The sequence below is a fragment of the Aedes aegypti genome, chromosome 3 (genome assembly GCF_002204515.2).
Source record: "Aedes aegypti strain LVP_AGWG chromosome 3, AaegL5.0 Primary Assembly, whole genome shotgun sequence".
NCBI lineage: Eukaryota > Metazoa > Arthropoda > Insecta > Diptera > Culicidae > Aedes > Aedes aegypti.
This window is the reverse complement of record NC_035109.1, coordinates 263,133,391-263,151,540: the sequence shown is the minus strand read 5'-3', so window position 1 is coordinate 263,151,540 and position 18,150 is coordinate 263,133,391. Positions and strand designations below refer to the sequence as shown.

Sequence of the window (18,150 nt, the reverse complement as noted above, 5' to 3'; positions counted from 1 at the left end):
GGTCACATTAAGGTAACAAATTGCCCCTCTCACTTCGATGTGCTTTTTGTACATGTATGTGTTCGGTGATTCCAGGCTTCCACCCGACTGCATTGTGCTGCAACACATCGGCAAGAATTGGTCACAATATAACTGATGGACGACTGAACGAGGCACAGAAAAAAAAAGAAATGTTGTGAACCATAATTTGATTGTCATTTCGTGCTATAAATAAACATTGCCCTCCCTACCACGCTGTGACCATTGTCCAGCAAGGGGGTCCATTTGACAGCGCGGCATGTTCATTGATATGTTTTTCATTGCAATAAATATCCCGAATCAACACGCAGTTATTTATTTTGACGCTCGGTACCGGTGCACCGAACATCCTGACTCTATCAATCTTGCTTGTTCAGCTGATTGGAACAATGTGGCGCCCAACCAATCAACCACACGAATACCCACCCCGAACACGGTTGAACGGGTTTTGATTTTCGATCGAACACAGTTTGAACACAAACACATTTCAATCTCACCGCCGAGGTTTTACCATGGAACGAGATAGACAGAGTAAAAAAAACTTAATGATTCTAACTAAAAAGTTATTTGCGCTTTGAAATACATTCCGAAAAGTTTAGAATAAAACAGTACAATACAATGAAAAATGTGTGTGAATATGTTTTAAAGGTAAAAGGAACAAACGTGCGCTGAAGCGAGATTTAATGATTAAACTTTCGTCAATTGTTGCGTTTATTGCTAGTTTTTTTCGGTCCACAAAGAATTCAATCATTGGAATGCTCTACACAAGACACTGAGTTTGATTGAGGTACTTGTTTTTCGGTTTTTTACTTTGCTAAGGTTTAAAGCAAACAGATTTGCTTAATCGTATCATTCCGTTATGTTTTGGTCTACTTTAGTTTTACTGCGTCTAAGCGCTCCATAAACCGACCAATAGTAGTTACTAATCGTGTTTTAATTGGCTAACGTAAAGGTTATGTACAGCGAAGTAGGTTTTAATGAATAAGAGCTGAAGGAATTTTCAAAAGCTTCGGTGATGGCAGTATACTGATAGGATAAACAACAAGAATACATTCTATTTTACGGCTTAGACACAGCAAGTCAAAAAGAAAAAAACGTTAGGACACAAAATTTTGGAAGGACTGGGTCATTAGGCCAAAGAACGTTAAGCCGAAGTATGATAGGCTAAAGTTCGTTAGGCCGAATTGATCAGCCTCAAAATTGCGCAGGGCGAATAAAGTAAAAACACAGAATGAATAATCGATAATAAAAGAAGGAAAACATCTGGTTCCTGTTACGGTGAATTCAAAGATGGCCGACAAATGGCTGACTTGTACCCCTACTTACGATTTCAAAGGAACTAAACTGGAGAAATAGTTGGTGAATTTTCTGATCATCTTATTTTAGGATTTCTGCTAGTGCACAAAGCCAAAATAAATAGGGAAATGTTGTTGGATGCTTTCTTCGCAAGATTTATGCCTTTGAAGTTCTAGTGCAATCTTAGAATTAAATTTTGAAAGTTTCGACCTAATGACAGATTTAGTCTAACAGCCCCATTTGGTTCGGCCTATTGACCCGATACCGGCATTCTTCGAGGGAAAATTTCAATTCTTTATATCATTTGTCTCTTAGACGTTTGTGTTTAGACTATTTTTTTCTTCTTGGCATTACGTCCTCACTGGGACAGAACTTGCTTCTCAGGTTAGTGTTCAATGAGCACTTCCACAGTTATGCACTGACAGCTTTCTTTACCAATGTTACCATTTTCGCAGTCGTTTCTCGTCGTGATACCTTATGCCCAGGGAAGTCAAGGATATTTCCATTAGGAAAAGATCCTGGACCGACCGGGATTCGAATCCAGACACCTTCAGCAAGACTTTGATTTGTAGCTTAACCAGTCGACTAAGGAAGGCCCTTTTATAAATTCAAAATACAGAAGAAAAAGATTCAAAATACGCAAACTAAGTGATACAAATATTCTAGTGCACATACTGAACTATAATTACTAACATTTCGTACGTTTTGGTCAACCAATTTCGGTACTTTTTCAAAACGATTTTGATTTTTTTTCTGCCGAATTACAACCGTATTTCATTATTTTGCGTTCAATTATTATTTTCCTAACTTCATTTAAAAGGAAATGAAAGCTTTTTATTCCATTTAAATGCGCATGTTTTATAATATAAATGCATATGCTTTTTGTACATTTAGTTTTTATACATGAAGGCCAAATATTTGCTCAAAGAACAACTTTTTCTAAATGACCACAGTTTAGAAACCAGTAGATCAATCAATTTGAAATAAATTTCGAAGTAGGGTAGGTGTACCAGTTATGGACATAATATTTCCCTATTTCGACATACACGATATGCCAATTGTTTTCAAGTTTTTAATCACTTTGTGTGTCTTAGTAGTTCGAAACCAATTAGATCTTGCTGTCAAAGCATTCAAAAATATTTAAAATGCAAAAGTTTTCGAGAATTCACGTATGGCCAAATAAGGAATCACTATAGCCATAACTGGTACACTTTCCCTAAGTGCATTTAGATGGTCTAACAATCCTTGGGTGAAACATACCCCTAACCCCTTCCATCCATTCTAGGTAATGGAAAAAGCGAGAGGGGTCCATAATTTGCCTTAAACGAGTATTTCAACGTTCAGATAAGTAAGAAGGATCTTGATGATTTTTTTTGTTTATTAATGACAATTTACACCAGAAGGGTGCATTAGTGTCCGGGTAAAAAATTCCAGTATGTATGCAAATTTATTTTACTTTACTCCTTTCCATCACACTTTGCTATACAATTTTGTACCATGTAAGTATTTCAACAATTTTCCGTTCCTTTCTTCAGAATTGTCTAGCGCTTCCCTCAGGCTAAGTGATGCGATGGTGTATCTCTGTCTTTCTCGTTCATAATTTCTGCAATGCAGAATAAGATGCCGCTCATCGATTGCGGTTCCGCAACACTCGTATTGACACTGTCTAACCTCCTCTTCGTGTCCGGTTTAATTTCCCTCAACTTGTTGTCCCTTGTCTGGAACCATTGGGTATGCCATCGGCTCCGTATGGCTGCTTTCGTCGCTCTCAGTGCGTCTTCGCCTGGGATAGGTATATCTATAGCCGGTTGCTGCCGAGCTTCTTTGGCCAAGCGGTCGGCCTCATTATTTCCGGTTATGCCAGCATGTCCCGGGATCCAACAAAACCGAACGTTTTCGTTTTGCACGATATACTCAATCTACTGAATCCACGGGTGCTTTGAAGATCCGGCCTTTAAGGCTTGCACGCAACTCGCCGAGTCCGAAAGGATGACCACCTCATTTCGTAGGTTAGCGATGGAAACCACCTTCTTTATCGCATACGCTTCTGCAGAGAAAACGCTGCACTCCTTCGGTAGACGTTCCGAAAAGGCCATTGTTGAAGAGCGAGGCTCCTACCGTGTCTTCGCACTTTGACCTGTCAGTGTAGACGACGGTCGAGTTGTGGAAACGGGTCGACAGAAGTTGCTGGACGACTGGGCAGACTTTCTCCGGAGGGTCACCGGCTCGAATATTCCTCTTCACGTCCCATACAATCGAAGGTTTCTGTTCATTCCAAGCACGATCGCCCTGTATCGCAAGGTGATCGACAGCAAGGAGTACTGCGTCGGCTAGTTCCTCCAAACGTTCCGAAGAGCGCCGAATCAATGGAAGAATGTTGTTACGCCAGAATACTGATGGCTGTCCGCGCTATATACTGAACCGCCAGTAGTTCAAATGGTAGGGTGTCCACTTCAGCAATGACAGAAATTATCAGGATGGTGATAAAGGCTCCTGAAGCGAACCGAACCATTTTGTTAAAAGCCGGAGCGAGGATCTGCAGGTCCTCCTCGGCTCACCAATCCGATACCGTGCGTCAGTTTTGCAGTTACTAACGCCGATCCGACTTGTAGCAGACTTGTCCGATTGCCTCGCGGTAGTTTGGCTCCGATCATCTGGAGTATTCGCAGACGTGACTTTCTTCACCATTTTGAATACGGTTTGAAGGTCAAGGTGCGATCTAGAGTGATACCTAGAACCCTGAGCCGGTTGGTTTTCGGGACAGAAACTTGATCCACAATGATATTCCGCACCGGCTCTCGGCGTGCATTCGGGCTGCAGTAGAACACTTGCGACTTGACAGCAGACAGTGCGAAGCCGACACTGTTCGCCCATTTACATACAGTCTTAACGGCGCCCTGCAACTTCCTGTATGCCCTTCGCTCTTTGCCCCTTTAAGGACGAGGAGAATGTCGTCGGCGTACAAGAGTATGTCGTCTTTATTCGGCAGAATCCGGAAGATGGGCTGCATCGCCACCAGGAACAGCGTTAAGGATAACACTGATCCTTGCGGCACACCATTTTCCAGCTTGTGTTCTTTGGACGTTCATCATCCGACTACGTATCTGCCATGATTTCAGGGTGCGAAGAATACCGTGTCGCCAGGTGGTGTCGTATGCCTTCGGCAGATCCAGAGACGCTATCAAACAGTGCTCATCGGCGTTCGGTATCGACTTTTCCTGTTCGGCGAAGTACGTGTCGGTACCGCGTCCCACACGAAAAGCGTGCTGACGCTTGTCAAGTCGTCCGTTCGACTCCAGCTCCGTGATTAAACGTCGGTTGACAATTCGCTCAAGTGTCTTCGCCATGAAGCTTGTCAGCGAATTAGGTCGGAAAGCAGCAGGACGTCAGATTTTGTTCAGCAGCTCCAGCAGTACAAACCTTACGGACGCGGGAAGACGTTAAAGCATCGGGTACTCTATCCCATCGGTACCTGTCGAGGCACCTCGCCCTTTGTCGAGAGCCCACAGAAGTTCGACTAGGGTGATGTCAACGTTGTACGCTTCGTCGGTGTTAGACGAAATATCTCTATGGACTCTCTCTCTCTGCTGCCATTTGCACCATCTGAAACGATGGAGAGTAGCTGGACGTCGCCGATCGAAAGTACGTCGCTAGTTCCTTCGCTACTTGTTCGGGATTGTCCGTGAATCCGTTTGGCCGTTTAAGAGCAACTGAGCGTCTCGTCCGATTTCCACGCACTGCAGTGTGTTAACCGTGCGCCACAGTTTGGTCGTCGTACTGTGCAGCGAAATCTTTCTTACGAAGCTTTCTCACGATTTCTCCTTCACTTCTTTAATCGCCTTTCGCGCCTCCGCTTTCGTTGCTTGGAATTCCGCCAACGCTTCAGGCTGTAGTCGTCGGAGCGACCGAAGACACTTTCTTCGCCCGACGAATTGCCACTTTTACCTCGGGGCACCACCACGGTACCATTTTAGACGGATAGGTTCTGCCGTAATTCGTTCATATAACGTCTAGTCAGCTTGGACGTAGATCCTTTTTCGCCGCGTTGTTTGCTGAAATGACCACCCGGGTATGGACACCGCAATCGGGAAGTGATTGCAGCCGTGCGTGTCTGATAAGGTCCGCCAGACTCTCCGAGCAGATGGTCACATCGATCGCCGAAGTGTTGCCAGAAGCAGGGTCGATGCGAGTTGCTGAACCGTCATTCAGGATAACCATTTGCTTTGTCAACGTTATTTCAGCTATGAATCGCCCAAGCGCGATGTGGTGGGCATTGAAAAAGTAGTTGTAGGTTCAGGGATGATTGTTAGGTAATCGATAATGAATAAACGTACAATTGTGTTCAGAATAGTAGTACCTAGTGAAAATCGATCTAAATACACAATTCTCAAATTTGTAATGCTGTAAATAGCCCTCAGTTTGCCAAATGCCTTCTACCTGATAATCTGATATCCGTTTAATGATTGATGATGAAGATTTGGTTCTACCATCTATTATAGCAAGGCATTCGCCTATAGCACTGGAAGAATCTGAAAAGCGATTTGAACAAGATTGTACTGTTGTTTGTGAGCAGTCAGTCTCCTGTATGAAGGGCAAAATTTGATGTGCGGACCCGCAAGCGGAGACACTTGCACAAAACCCGCGTCAGAGAAGAGAAGCTCCTTCCAGAAGAAAGCTTCCACGAACAACTGTATAATCAAGCCACCGATTGACAGAATACTCCCAATAGATGGGGTCACGCTCTCAATCCACGAGCTGTTATCAACAGGAAGGAGGCAGTTCCAAGCTCCCTGTACAAATCGCTTCATGCGGGTAAATGATATATAATCAGATATAATCCATCAAGGAAAAATCTCACCGGTATTCGGTTGTAGTTGGGTTGTTTTTGAAACACATGGTCCACATTATTGGTTGATTCGCTTGGCAGACCGAAAAAAGCACTCCGGCGACGCGAAAACGAAAACCGGCCTAGCTTGCTTGGTTATTTACGAACCATTATCAAGAAAAATAAGCACAGACCGGAAAAAACACTCCGGCGATGCGAAAACGAAAAACGCTTGCTCTGATATTTATGAATCCCTACCAAGTGAAAGACGCGCAGACCGAAGTAAAAGCACTCCGGTGACACGAAAACGAAAAATGGTCTCGCTTGCTCAATTATTTACGAACCACTACCAAGGAAAAGAAGCGCAGACCGAAAAAAAGCACGACGCGAAAACAAAAAACGACTCGCTTGCTTGGTTATTTACGAACTACTACCAAGCAAAAGAACCGCAAACCGAAATAAAAGCACTCCGGCGACTGAAAAACGGTCTCGCTTGCTTGGTTATTCACGAGCCACTACCAAGCAAAAGAAGCACTCCGGTGACGCGAAAACGAAAAACGGTCTCGCTTACTGGGTCTGTACGACCCAATATCAAGCAAATGAAGCGCAGACCGAAATAAAAGCACTCTGACGAAGCAAAAACGAAAAACGGTCTCGCTTGCTTAGTTATTCACGAACCACTATCAAGAATTAGACGCGCAGACCAAAAAAAAAAGCACTCCGACGACGCGGAACCAAAAACAGTCTCGCTTGCTCGGTTATTTACGAACCACTACCAAGATGAAGACGCGTAAACAGTACTCCTGCGACGCGAAAACGAAAAACGGTCTCGTTTGTTGTTAATTCACGAACCACTACCAAGGAGAAGAAGCGCAGACCGAAAAAAGCACTTCGACGACGCAAAAACGAAAAATGGTCTCGCCTGCTTATTTTTTCACGAACCATCACCAAGCAAAAGACGCGCAGACCGAAAAAAAACATTCTGGCGACGGGAAGACGAAAAATGGTCTCGATTGCTCGGATGTTGAGATATCCATTTGAGGCAAACTTTGGACCCCTCGTGTCCATGCTGCTTCTGTTACCTAGAAAAGGGGAGGGTTCAGGGGAATGTTTCAATCTTTAGAATATTTGAATTATTAGTGGAACCCTATCCTTGGACTCTGCAACAGATTTACCTATCGTTTAAATTTGATTGAATTCGCATACAACCCGCCTTTGAAAATTCCTTCACTCTATTTCGTAACATGTAAATTAGGCATTTCGTTTACACTAAGAGTCGGTTATTGAGAAACAGTTAAATCTATACACAGCGAGATATTAAAGTAAATAGAAGTAATCGATCAGTGTACATTACAGTTTATGTAAGAAATAGATAAATAGCAGCTTTGGTAAATCTTAACAATTAAGTAGAAACATAATGTACATTTACATACAAACTAGTTGTTTAAAGTATATTAGAGAAAATAAAATAAAAAAAAAAACAGTGAGGTGCGCATAAGTACAGACATCACAAAACATGTCTCATTTCTGTACAGTCAAAGCGTTCTATCGATATTTATATATGTATACAGTGAAAGTGGCAAACGATTGCATTTTTTTCGTTTGCCACATTTTGAAGGGGGTAAGAAATAGCAAGACAGAAAACTATATTTATATGTATAGCGCCTAAATCTATCTGGACTTTGGACAGAACCCCGAGTGGGACTGGGAAGAGCTTACCTCGAGCCTGTCGGAGCGGGGAATCTTCTGCTGTGTGGCCGGCACCAGGGTCTGCTGCACGACCGGGCCCACCTGGGAGACGGCCGAGGGATCCGCGGGGCCTAACAGGGTCGGCATCAGGTGCCCGGGCGGGAAGTACGGACTGTACGTGCTCGTGGGCATACTGGCCAGGTAGGGATTGGTTGCCTGTGTCGGTTGAGAGGAGGAGAAGAAGAAAAAGAGGGAAAAGTGCACGATTATTATACGCAGTGTGGTTGGAAGGAGTTTTTTTTCTCGCTTTTTGCTCATTGCCGTTGGGAGGCGCTACTACCTTGCGGTAAGCGCTGACTGCTGCACGGAGTGTTTGAAGGGGGTTATTATGCAACGTTCATGTACCTTAGATTTTATTTGCTCTTGATCATAAGAAATAAACTAGAGAAAACCGCAAAATATTTCATCTCGTTTTTTTTTTTGATAAATTGTATATCGAAGTTTTTTTTATGGTTTCTCACAAGAGCTTTTATATACCAAATCAATCGTAGAAGGGATTCTAGAAGAGGAAAAATAAGTAGGGCTATCAGAGTATTGAATTGAAAAATATCCTGAAGAGCACTCAAATCTGCGCACAGCAAATTAAAATCTGCGTTGGAATTACTTAGCAAATTATTCCATGAAGGATGTGTTTCATTAAAGTCAACAATGACAAAAAATATGACTTATGGCGAGTCAATTTCCGCAAGTCTGTTTGAAGTAAATTAACTTGCTGCCCAGTGCATTGAAAAGGCAAATAGGCAGCTATAAAAGCAATTTTACCAAGCTGTGTTTCAACAGAAACACCTAAAGTTTCAAAAGCTCTGGTTTCAAATGACGAAAAAAGTTGATGTTCTATACGCCTTTAAATGATGATAGCATCTCCACCACATGCTCCATCCTGTTGACCAAAAAAATAAGAACAAACAAGTTTGGATTTCTTTTGACCTTGAATCCAGGATTCCTTTTTAACTATTTCGTTTATTTGAGGCTCAATCACGTTTAACGCTTTACGGAGCTGAAATTCGTTTTATGTTATTTACAATAAATTGGCTTTTCTCACCTTAGAAATGGCAACTGCTTGGAATATAAGTCATGATAGGAATTTGAAACAAAACGGTAGAATATGTTGCTGTTTTTATTAGCTTGTTTCCTGTTATCAAGAGCACCTTTCTGTGAAAAAAATCTGACACTCATGAATGTTGCATAATAACCCCCTTTGAACCAAGCGCGTGCATAAGATGAACGACCCAGTTCCGACAGCAGACAGCGCACGCCGCCAGGTGGGGTGTTGGTTGGTTGTTGGAGGGTTTCCGGTTGCCACCCCGGGCCGGAATATTGCGGTTTAACATTAACATAAAAATGCAATTAAGCTCGACAATCGTTCACGGGGCTTTTGTGGAAAATAAATGTTCAAACAGAAATCGTTTGAAAGCTCCTTTTCTCCTCTGTTTTGTTGGTGCCTTCGATGGAAGGAAAACCCGCGCAGCTTTGTGGAGGGGTAAAAGGGAGAACCTCTCAAACGATCACTGTTTGACTGACGGAGGCAGATGGAACGAATACAGGCGACGACGACGGTACAAAAAAAAAAAAAAAGAATGGAAAGCTTCAGGTGGGTACACAATGACGAACTAAATAGTGAGAGAAAACTTATGTGGCACACTTTGGAACAGAACGAACAAAAAAGAAAATCGCGGAAAATGCAGTCATGAAAACTAAACTGGGCGAGGAAATTACCATAAAGTATGGAACGAAATGCAATGCAGATGAGCAGCGCTTTGCTGATTGGTTTTTAAAGTTTTGAACGCTTTCTCAATAAATAACTCCTAAGAGGGATTTCAGCGGGACGGTATCGATGCCACGGTGCGGAACTACATAAGGAATACTGTGTACTATTTTCATATTTTAAGCTTTAAAACCGTTTAGTAAATCTGAAAATGAAATAATCTCAATATTTTTCCAAACCCCAATTGTCACAACCCTGCGTAAGTCCATGGATCAATTTAGGTTGGAATTTCTGGAAGTATTCCTTGGTTATTTCCTAGTAAATGTTTAAATCAAATTTTTACCTGTATTTTGTGGCATGACAGATAAGTACATACAGACAAGCAATATAATTCTTCAACTGGTTTTAGATCGAAAGAAAAGACGTTTTGTTTTAACATATAATTTTTCAACTTCATACATTCATTTGTTTGTGATTATGGAATACATAATGCAAATGTCTGGAGCTATATATGTATTTGACTATTTTTTGTTGCATAAGACCTTGTCCTATTAGATTTTCACCAGTTACGTGATGTACTTACGATACTTGATGTTCCAACAATGTATCCTGATCTACAAGGCTGAGGTTTTGTACGGTAAGCGAGGTTTTTCAACCTATGCTGTACAAAATACAACAACGCGATCAACAAAGTGCTAAAATACGAGTTGGTCCCTCAAATATTACAAATGAGAAGAACATCATAGTTCATTTTTTTCTTATAGTCCAAACGATTCACTACAACTTCTTCATAGAACATTTTTCTCTAAAATCAACAGTTTCGAATTTTTCTGATAAGTTGCATGCAAAAACTTATAGGCCATTCTCAAAAGTTTTTCTTGAGTCAAAATAATACATTTTTCTTCGGGAAACTTATTCTACCATACCAAAAACATGTGCAAAATTTAATCTAAATCGAAGATTATCGAGCACGTTTTTTATTTATTTTTCTACTTATTCTGGATGAAATTCGTCAATACATAAAACACGACAGGTCGTACTTATGGATGATGGAAGACACGATAATGTTTTTCATTAATTGTGAAAATTGTTACAAGAAAATTTTTTCATCGTTAGAAAAAGGAATGATTCTGAATGAATTGATGTATGGTTCCTAAAATAATCTACAGTCAATTATGTACATTGATATCTATGAGGGCGTCGGTGAGTCACTGGCTTCTTACTAAGTAGGTATCACATCATCATTATCCTTTCCTATCCCAATAACGAAGAAGATAGGCGTGGCCGGCAATGGAAGCTTTCATACCTTCTCAATTCTGAACTCTGATTGAATGGCTATTTACTCCAAAATAGCGCAACATAAGCAATTGGAATTATATTTAGAAGCACAAAATTGCCATTAAGAGTAATGAAATCTATGAATTACTGAATTGCTGCGCAACGCAATTCCTGAAAAATGATTTGATTAAATTTCCACTGATATTTTGTGAAATCATTCATAAAAATGTTTAGAGCAGATTGAGAAGATTTTCTGAAAGATATATTTTGGCAGAACTGTTATAGAGATTCTAGCAAAATGTCATTTAAAAGAGGCTGATCAGGAACCTAGTTTCAATAAGGATTTCTCAGAAAATCCAGTCATCTCTCAGGGGGTCTTTAAAAAAATTCTGTGGGGTTTTCTAGTGGAGTTTCGCCAAATATTAGTATATGTATTAAATGATTTCCCAAGAATGACATTCAGGTGTTTGCTCAAAGTTTGCTTCAATTAATAACTCGAAGATTTCTTCAGGAGTACCTTAGGCGTTTTATTTGCAAATTTCACAAAGCATTCTTCCTAGATTTTCGGTTGGGATAGAAGAATTTTCCCAGGATTTTTTTTCCAACGAAACCCTCTAAAATTACTTCAATGATTTTCCCAAAGAATAATTTCTCAAGGAAGTGATCTCTCTCAAAACGCATCGAGCGATTCTCCAATAGATTTCAAAAATAACTTCTGAATTCATTTTGGTATTTTTCTTCATATTTAGAATCAGAGTTTCTTTAATATTGCAACTAGAAATTTATCTAAAATTACCTTGAGAAATATTCCTTTGGGAAATCTATAACAGGTTTCTCCAAAATTTTCCCAAAGAAGTTCTCAATGAACGCTTCCAAGAAAATGCTAAATAAATTTTCAAGTAATAATTGGAAGGAATTTCTGAAAAAAAAATCCGAAGGATATTTCAAAACCAAATTCTAAAGATATCACTGGTTATAGTAAAATAAATAGTAAATTCCTACAAGACAAACGCTTTTTAAAGATTTGAAGATTTCTTCTAGAATCTTGAGAAAGTCTTAGATAAGTACCTTGAAAAACTGTTTAAGTATTTTGTGAAAAATTTACGAAACGAAACTCTGCATAATTTCCTGTAAGATTTTCTAGAGGAAACCCCTGAAAAATCTCGATGGAACTTTTCCAGGAATTATATGAATAATTGCTGAAGCATTTTGTGGCCTTAAACCACAAACTATTAAATTGAACTTTTAAATTGAAGAACCTATTGAGAATTTACTTCAAAAACTAACTAAACATAATTTATGAGAGAAACACTAGTGGAATCTTTATAATAATTTCTGGATCGATCCCTGAACTGCCCATAAAAGCATATCAGTCCCATGTCTGCTGGATTTCCTATTCATATGGGACAATTATGCGTTTATGGTCAGTGAGAAGTCTTTGTATGTATTTCTGGAAAAAGGCGCTAGACCGATCGGTCCCGAAGCCTTTCCGTGATGAATCTGTAAAGCTATGGAATGGTCGTTTTTTTTTATATTTGGAGTACAAACATTCATTTTGAAAGGCGTGGAGACCGGCTTGGTTTAGAATATGACTCATAATAGAAATGTTTACAAAGTAGTTCCTGGGTTCCTCCGGCTTATTTGATGATTTACAAAATAATGTATTTTTAGGTCAAAAAAGCGACGTCCTGTTAAAAATTACTGTTCCACTGGATGCTACAAAGGGCTCCTCCAAATATGATTTTCCCGTTTTGTACACAATTTAGTTTGTTAAAAACTGAATTTCTACTGCTATGGGAAATAGTTACCATGATTTCGGGGCCCCTAGGAACCCGGGGCCCGGTTCGGACCGCACCCCCGTAGCTACGCTACTGATTGCGGTTGAACCCCTCAAATATAGTCACTTTCAATTGCTAGCCTAAGAGTCCATAGGACTTTTAGCATCAGTGTGCACAAAATATTTGCCAATGTTTGTCCTACTGATGGTTTCGAACGTTCATGGGCCTCGGCTGGTAATATAATTTATTTAGTCGAAACGTTCTATTGCATAGGGCGAACTTGGAAAACCAGTTTAATTAATTTGATATATTTTCCTAAGTTTGATGCGAACTCCACACTGGATTAATCATGACCGATTCTGATTCGTGTGATGCTGCCAATAGTTGACAGAGGGTTCATTCAAAGTGACGATTCTTTTGCTTTCTATGTATTGGTACTAAAAGCTACGTCTGTTTATCTGTGACAATCTATTCTATAGCTTTTTAAACTAAGCATATACAAGAAAAAATTTCTTCACGCTATTTCGGTCACCATCTCTTGTACGATCACGGTCGCCATATAATGTTGTGTAACCAGCATTTAAATCACAATTTTGTTGGATTACAACTAGTGATTGCAAAATTGGTTCGACAAGTTATGAGGTCGTTTTCCTCAATAATATGCTTCTCCTCTGATACTTCAACATAAATAAATCGCTAGAAAAATACGAAAACATTACATAAGCACTAGAGGAAAAATCACACTTTTTCGATACTAATCGTGGCATCGACCGCATTAATACCAAAAGCAATCAACATATCTACGTCTTATATCTATGAACTTCCGTCCATCGTTTTTCATGTAACTTAAACTAAAGTATGAATTGAGGGCAGATGGACAGCGATCCGTAAACCGGAAAGCAGTAATACGCAAACACAGACAAACATATTCGGAAGGGCTAGGATAATTGTAAGATTTAGGGGAAAGCCTGCTCACTCCTATGCGCACGCGTACGGAGCTCTTAAGGCTGAGCTACAATGATGTGAGCGGCAACGCGGTGCGGCAAGATTTGACAGTTAACCCATACATTTTCTGTCAAAAGCTGCCGCGCCGCGTTGCCGCTCACACCATTGTGGCCCAGCCTTTAGGGACAAACACATACAAACACACGCACACACAGCGACACTAATTACAGGGTTGTACCCCCCAACCCATGGGCAATAATCACGCAAAGCATTCCAAAGGGGTTCAGCATCGATGAAAAGCAACAACAGCGACTGGGCATCCCCAGCCAGGAATGGTGTTCGGTTGTATCGCGTTTTGTTGGATTGGTGTTTGTTTTCAGCTGGAAGCTTTAGGCATTTCGGCTGTGCCTACCGGAAGGGAATTTGCTTCCTACGCGAGGAAAGCGTTCGACTGCCGGAAGATTGAGCTGGTGGAGGTGTGAGGAAAGCGTTTCGTAATGCTTTTCTGGTGAATTCCGTTCCCAATAAACGGATTATTGGGCATTTTGATTGAATTCGCAGTATATGTAATGGACATCAGAATTAGGCCATTGGAGTATACAAATCATAAAATTTGGACTAATAATAACGAAAAATCATGCAAAATAATTGCTGTACTATCTCAAACATCTTTTTAAGTAAATTTGGTAAAACTGACTTCTAGAGTGGTAAACCCGCCAATGGCGAAAAGCCACTATAATAAAGATAAATAATAATGATAAAACAATCGCTCTCAGCCAAACTTAGACTAAGCTTCACAAGACGTAATACCAATGTCCAAAACCGTATTGTCGAATGGAAAACTTTGAGCAAAAATCAAAAAACGAACCGCAGGCAGCAAATACAGCAACACTTACAAAAAACAAGCCACTATATAGGCGATATAAGGAAGATCATAGTAGAAAAAAATCGAATGTATAAGATTTACTCTTCGGGCAATTACTTTGCAGGCGCCACCTTGGCTGTTGTTATTGGTACTGATGTGGTTGTTGTTATTATGATGATTAGGGGTGGTAGTAGAGGTGTTGCAGGTCGTGTGGCTGGTGTGATGGTTGTTGTTATTGCTATGGCTGTTGTTGTTGTTGCAACTGCTGCCGCTGTTGCTGATCGGGCTCGGGATGCCTGCGTTCATGATGGCCGTTGCCGGGACGCAACTGTTGCCGTTGGCGTTGTGACTGAGCACATACGTCGTGTACGGTGGATGGGGATGGCCTCCCCAGGAGATAGTAAATCCGAGTGCTGCGGCCGCTGCTCCTTGAGGGACAACCGCCGCCGTCGCCGTGGCGCCATTCTGAACCACCGTCGTATAAATCCGCATTCGAGGCACAATGGTTTTGTTTGTTTTTACAACGATTTCAGTGTGGGTGGGGTTTCGTGGAGGATGAGAAAGTAGAAATGGAGAAAGCAGAGAGCTTTTAACATTCGTTGCTTCGGTTTATTTTAAGCGAAGGAGAAGTATAATTTGCCTGGGAAGAGGAGGATATATGTGTGATCGATATTTATTAGCTCTATGTGTAAAGTCTGCTTTTTTTTTTCGTTTTGGGCATACAAATGGAGTGATCAACTCAAGTGGTTGCGCTAAACAAGCGGTTGGAACTAAAGGTTCGAAAATAAGCAGGGTATGCCTACGAATTTAATTGCATCGACAATGATAGAGATATACCGTAGACCGACGAAGGTATCAATCCTAGAGGTTTTGAATTTTCGGCTAAGTATTTTGGAACAACTAGGATAATTTGCGACATTTGCTCCATCGCCGAATACATCAAACCATCATGGAGGCTTATCCAGAGTACAAGAGGTTCTGGCCGTTAAAAACAGCAATTTGCCGCAGTATGCATCGTGGACCACCAATAAGGGCAACCGTTTTTCTAGAAGTACTAATCACTCTCCCCCTTCAAGATACTTAGAAGAAATGCAAATGATTTGATGTTACCACGCGAACATTCAAGCATCGGCCTAAAAAGCGCTTCCACTCAAAAGCCACCCTTCTCGGTCGAGGAATATCCTCAAGTGTTGCTTTTCCATAGAACCAACGAGCAACTGATGAACTGCAAGTTCTCCTATTAACCTTCAAGTGGCACCCATTATACGGTGTGGAAGCTCTCTCGACTCGGGGAAAAATCAACCACAACCCATCTCGGTGCACGTCTCCAATTAAAATCATCGTTATAACAATATTCGCACAACAGCTCTTTTCCCTCGATGTGCTCCTTCCCAAGCTTTCAAGAAACGAAAAAGCTGCAATAATAGCATAATTTTCTACTGCACGGCATCCACCGGCACCTGTTTCCTCCTGGCGGCGGTGGATATTGTTTGTTGCACTACACATAGACAGATGGCTGCGCTGAACTCTGGTCGCGTTGCGGTTGGATAGCTTTGCCTGGATGCTTCCACGTCGTGTATGTCTGAGGTGCGACGTTATCTTCGACTCTCTACAAAAGGCTCAAGCGCACAAAGCTCTGCTGGTTCTAGCTTTTTTTTTTATCAAGACGAAGCCGGGCCAAAGGATTTTCCCGAGCTGCACCACGCACGGAAATTCAATTCATGCTAAATAATAACACAACACTTTTCTCACCTCGAAGAGCAGAGAAAAAACACCCCACTCTCGAAACATTCAACAGTCCTTCAGGCGTGCTCAACTTTTCCTTTTTGTTACAGACCTCCTTCCGCCGTTGTTCTGCTGCTACTCCCTCGAGGAGAAAAAAGTAAATCAGGCTGTTGTTATGCAAACTGTTCTTCTGTACACCGCGCGCGCGTCACAGGAACACTTTTCTCCCACTGTTCGTTCCGGGTTAGGGTGTCCCAGAAAAAAAAAATCAATGTTCGAACAATCATGGTGCTGAAAATGAAAAATATGCTAATTTATAACATTTTCGTAGAATAAATCATCTGTCCAAAAATTCGTTATAAATCAAGAACGTTGGGAAGACAGGCAGTTTGGTTCAAAACTTTACTACTAGATGGCGCACATGAGTAAAGTTGTTCAGCGAATCAAAGACATCCGGAAGGCAAACAGTTTGGTTCGTAATTTTGCCGTTGAGTGGGCATGTTAAATTGAGCATTCTAAGCATATTCATGTTCATGTGGTCACAATAAGGACATGCGGAAGACCGTCACAAATATTGCCACTAGGTGGTGCTAGTAAGCATGTTCAATTAAGCGTTCTAAACTACAGTTAACTCTCCCTTACTCGATATTCCGTATCTCGATATCGAGTTAGAGAACCATAGTAAAAGTTGGTTTTCATGGCTAACTCGATGGTCCCTTGGAACGCAGTTGCACAGCTTTTGTGTTCTGTAACTCGATACCTCCCTAACTCGAAGGTCCCTTCAATATCGAGTAAGGGAGAGATGACTGTAGTTCTATTTTGTGATCCACATGAGATAGGAAGATCGAGTCTTCGACTGACCTTTGAGGGTTATTGTTAATCCAAATTATCGTTTTCTGGTGAGTTGCGATCTTGGTTGCAATGATCATGTTGTGCTACACGGTAAGTGTTCATCTGCAACAACCAGACAGCTTACTAATTCATCCCGAGGCGGATGGTCTTATCCATGATCTTCTTTTATTGACGATTTTCTTTTTCTTTTTCGCTCTAAATGCGGGCCGTGTTTACATAAAATGACATCCGTACCAACAACCGGAATAATGCGCAGCGGAATCGTTCATTTTTTGTACACACGGCCCACAGTAAAGGTATTCTTCCCGCTGGAAGTTGCAGCGTGACGTCATCGTAAATTAGTTCATCGTGCTGAGTTGTGAGAGAGAGCGAAAGAAGGAAGGCACAAAAGTCTGTTTTGACAGCTTCGCAGAAAGCGCGCGCACGGAAAGGGACGGCGATTTGAAATGATCGGTTAATATTATTTTGCTATCCGATTATGTTTTATTTTTTGATTTGTAAACTCCGAAGTTGATGTTAAAGTTTGTTTCAGAAGCACCTGGACACATTTTGCAATAGGTTGCTGTGTATAAAATTTGACTATATATCTAAATTAAATCGAATTGATTTGAAATTCTTTTTAGTACATAAGCATATGGAGAATAATCAAATACGTTTTTGAGAGTATACTGGTGTGTATAACGCACAAAAATCACACAAAATTTAATGAAATGTTCTTTGGACAATGCTCATTCATGTAATAATTTAATCTGTGGAATAATGTCGTTGTATTTATATATTAAACTTAACCATTATTGTTTCAAATATTGAATAACTAAACATGCAGTTCAATAATAATTTGTTTGTCTTTTAATATCAACAATTGAATTCTTATGGACTTCCGGTAAAATCTTGAAGGACTTGAAGGAATATCGGATGAATCAGAGATATTTTCAAAAAAATTGGAGTATTTTCGGAAAAGTAACAGAGGTATTTTCAGAAGAATCCCAGATATTTATATAAAATCCGAGCGATATTCTGTGATGATTCCTAGAGATATTTTCATGAGAATCCCACATGTGTTTCTGGAAGAATTTGAAAATAATTTTCGAAAACCTCCCACCACCTCAACTAA

At 40.7% G+C, this 18,150-nt stretch overlaps 1 protein-coding gene across 13 annotated transcripts in view; it reads right to left on the bottom strand.

The window, feature by feature from the left end:
* LOC5571120 (protein muscleblind) overlaps window positions 1-18,150 on the bottom strand; it is a 353,898-nt gene that overhangs the window by 65,605 nt on the left and 270,143 nt on the right. For 11 of the 13 annotated variants that reach the window (XR_002501876.1, XR_002501877.1, XM_021851941.1 and 8 more), the window contains 2 exons: window positions 14,577-14,924; window positions 7,859-8,044 (listed from right to left, as the gene is read on the bottom strand). Coding sequence is in view for 11 of the 13 variants with exons in the window: in XM_021851941.1 (XP_021707633.1) it covers window positions 7,859-8,044; window positions 14,577-14,924 (534 nt within the window). In the remaining 2 variants the exon portion in view is untranslated. Of the gene's footprint in view, window positions 1-7,858; window positions 8,052-14,576; window positions 14,925-18,150 lie in introns of all 13 variants that reach the window. The other 2 variants (XM_021851944.1, XM_021851942.1) reach the window with 2 other exon arrangements.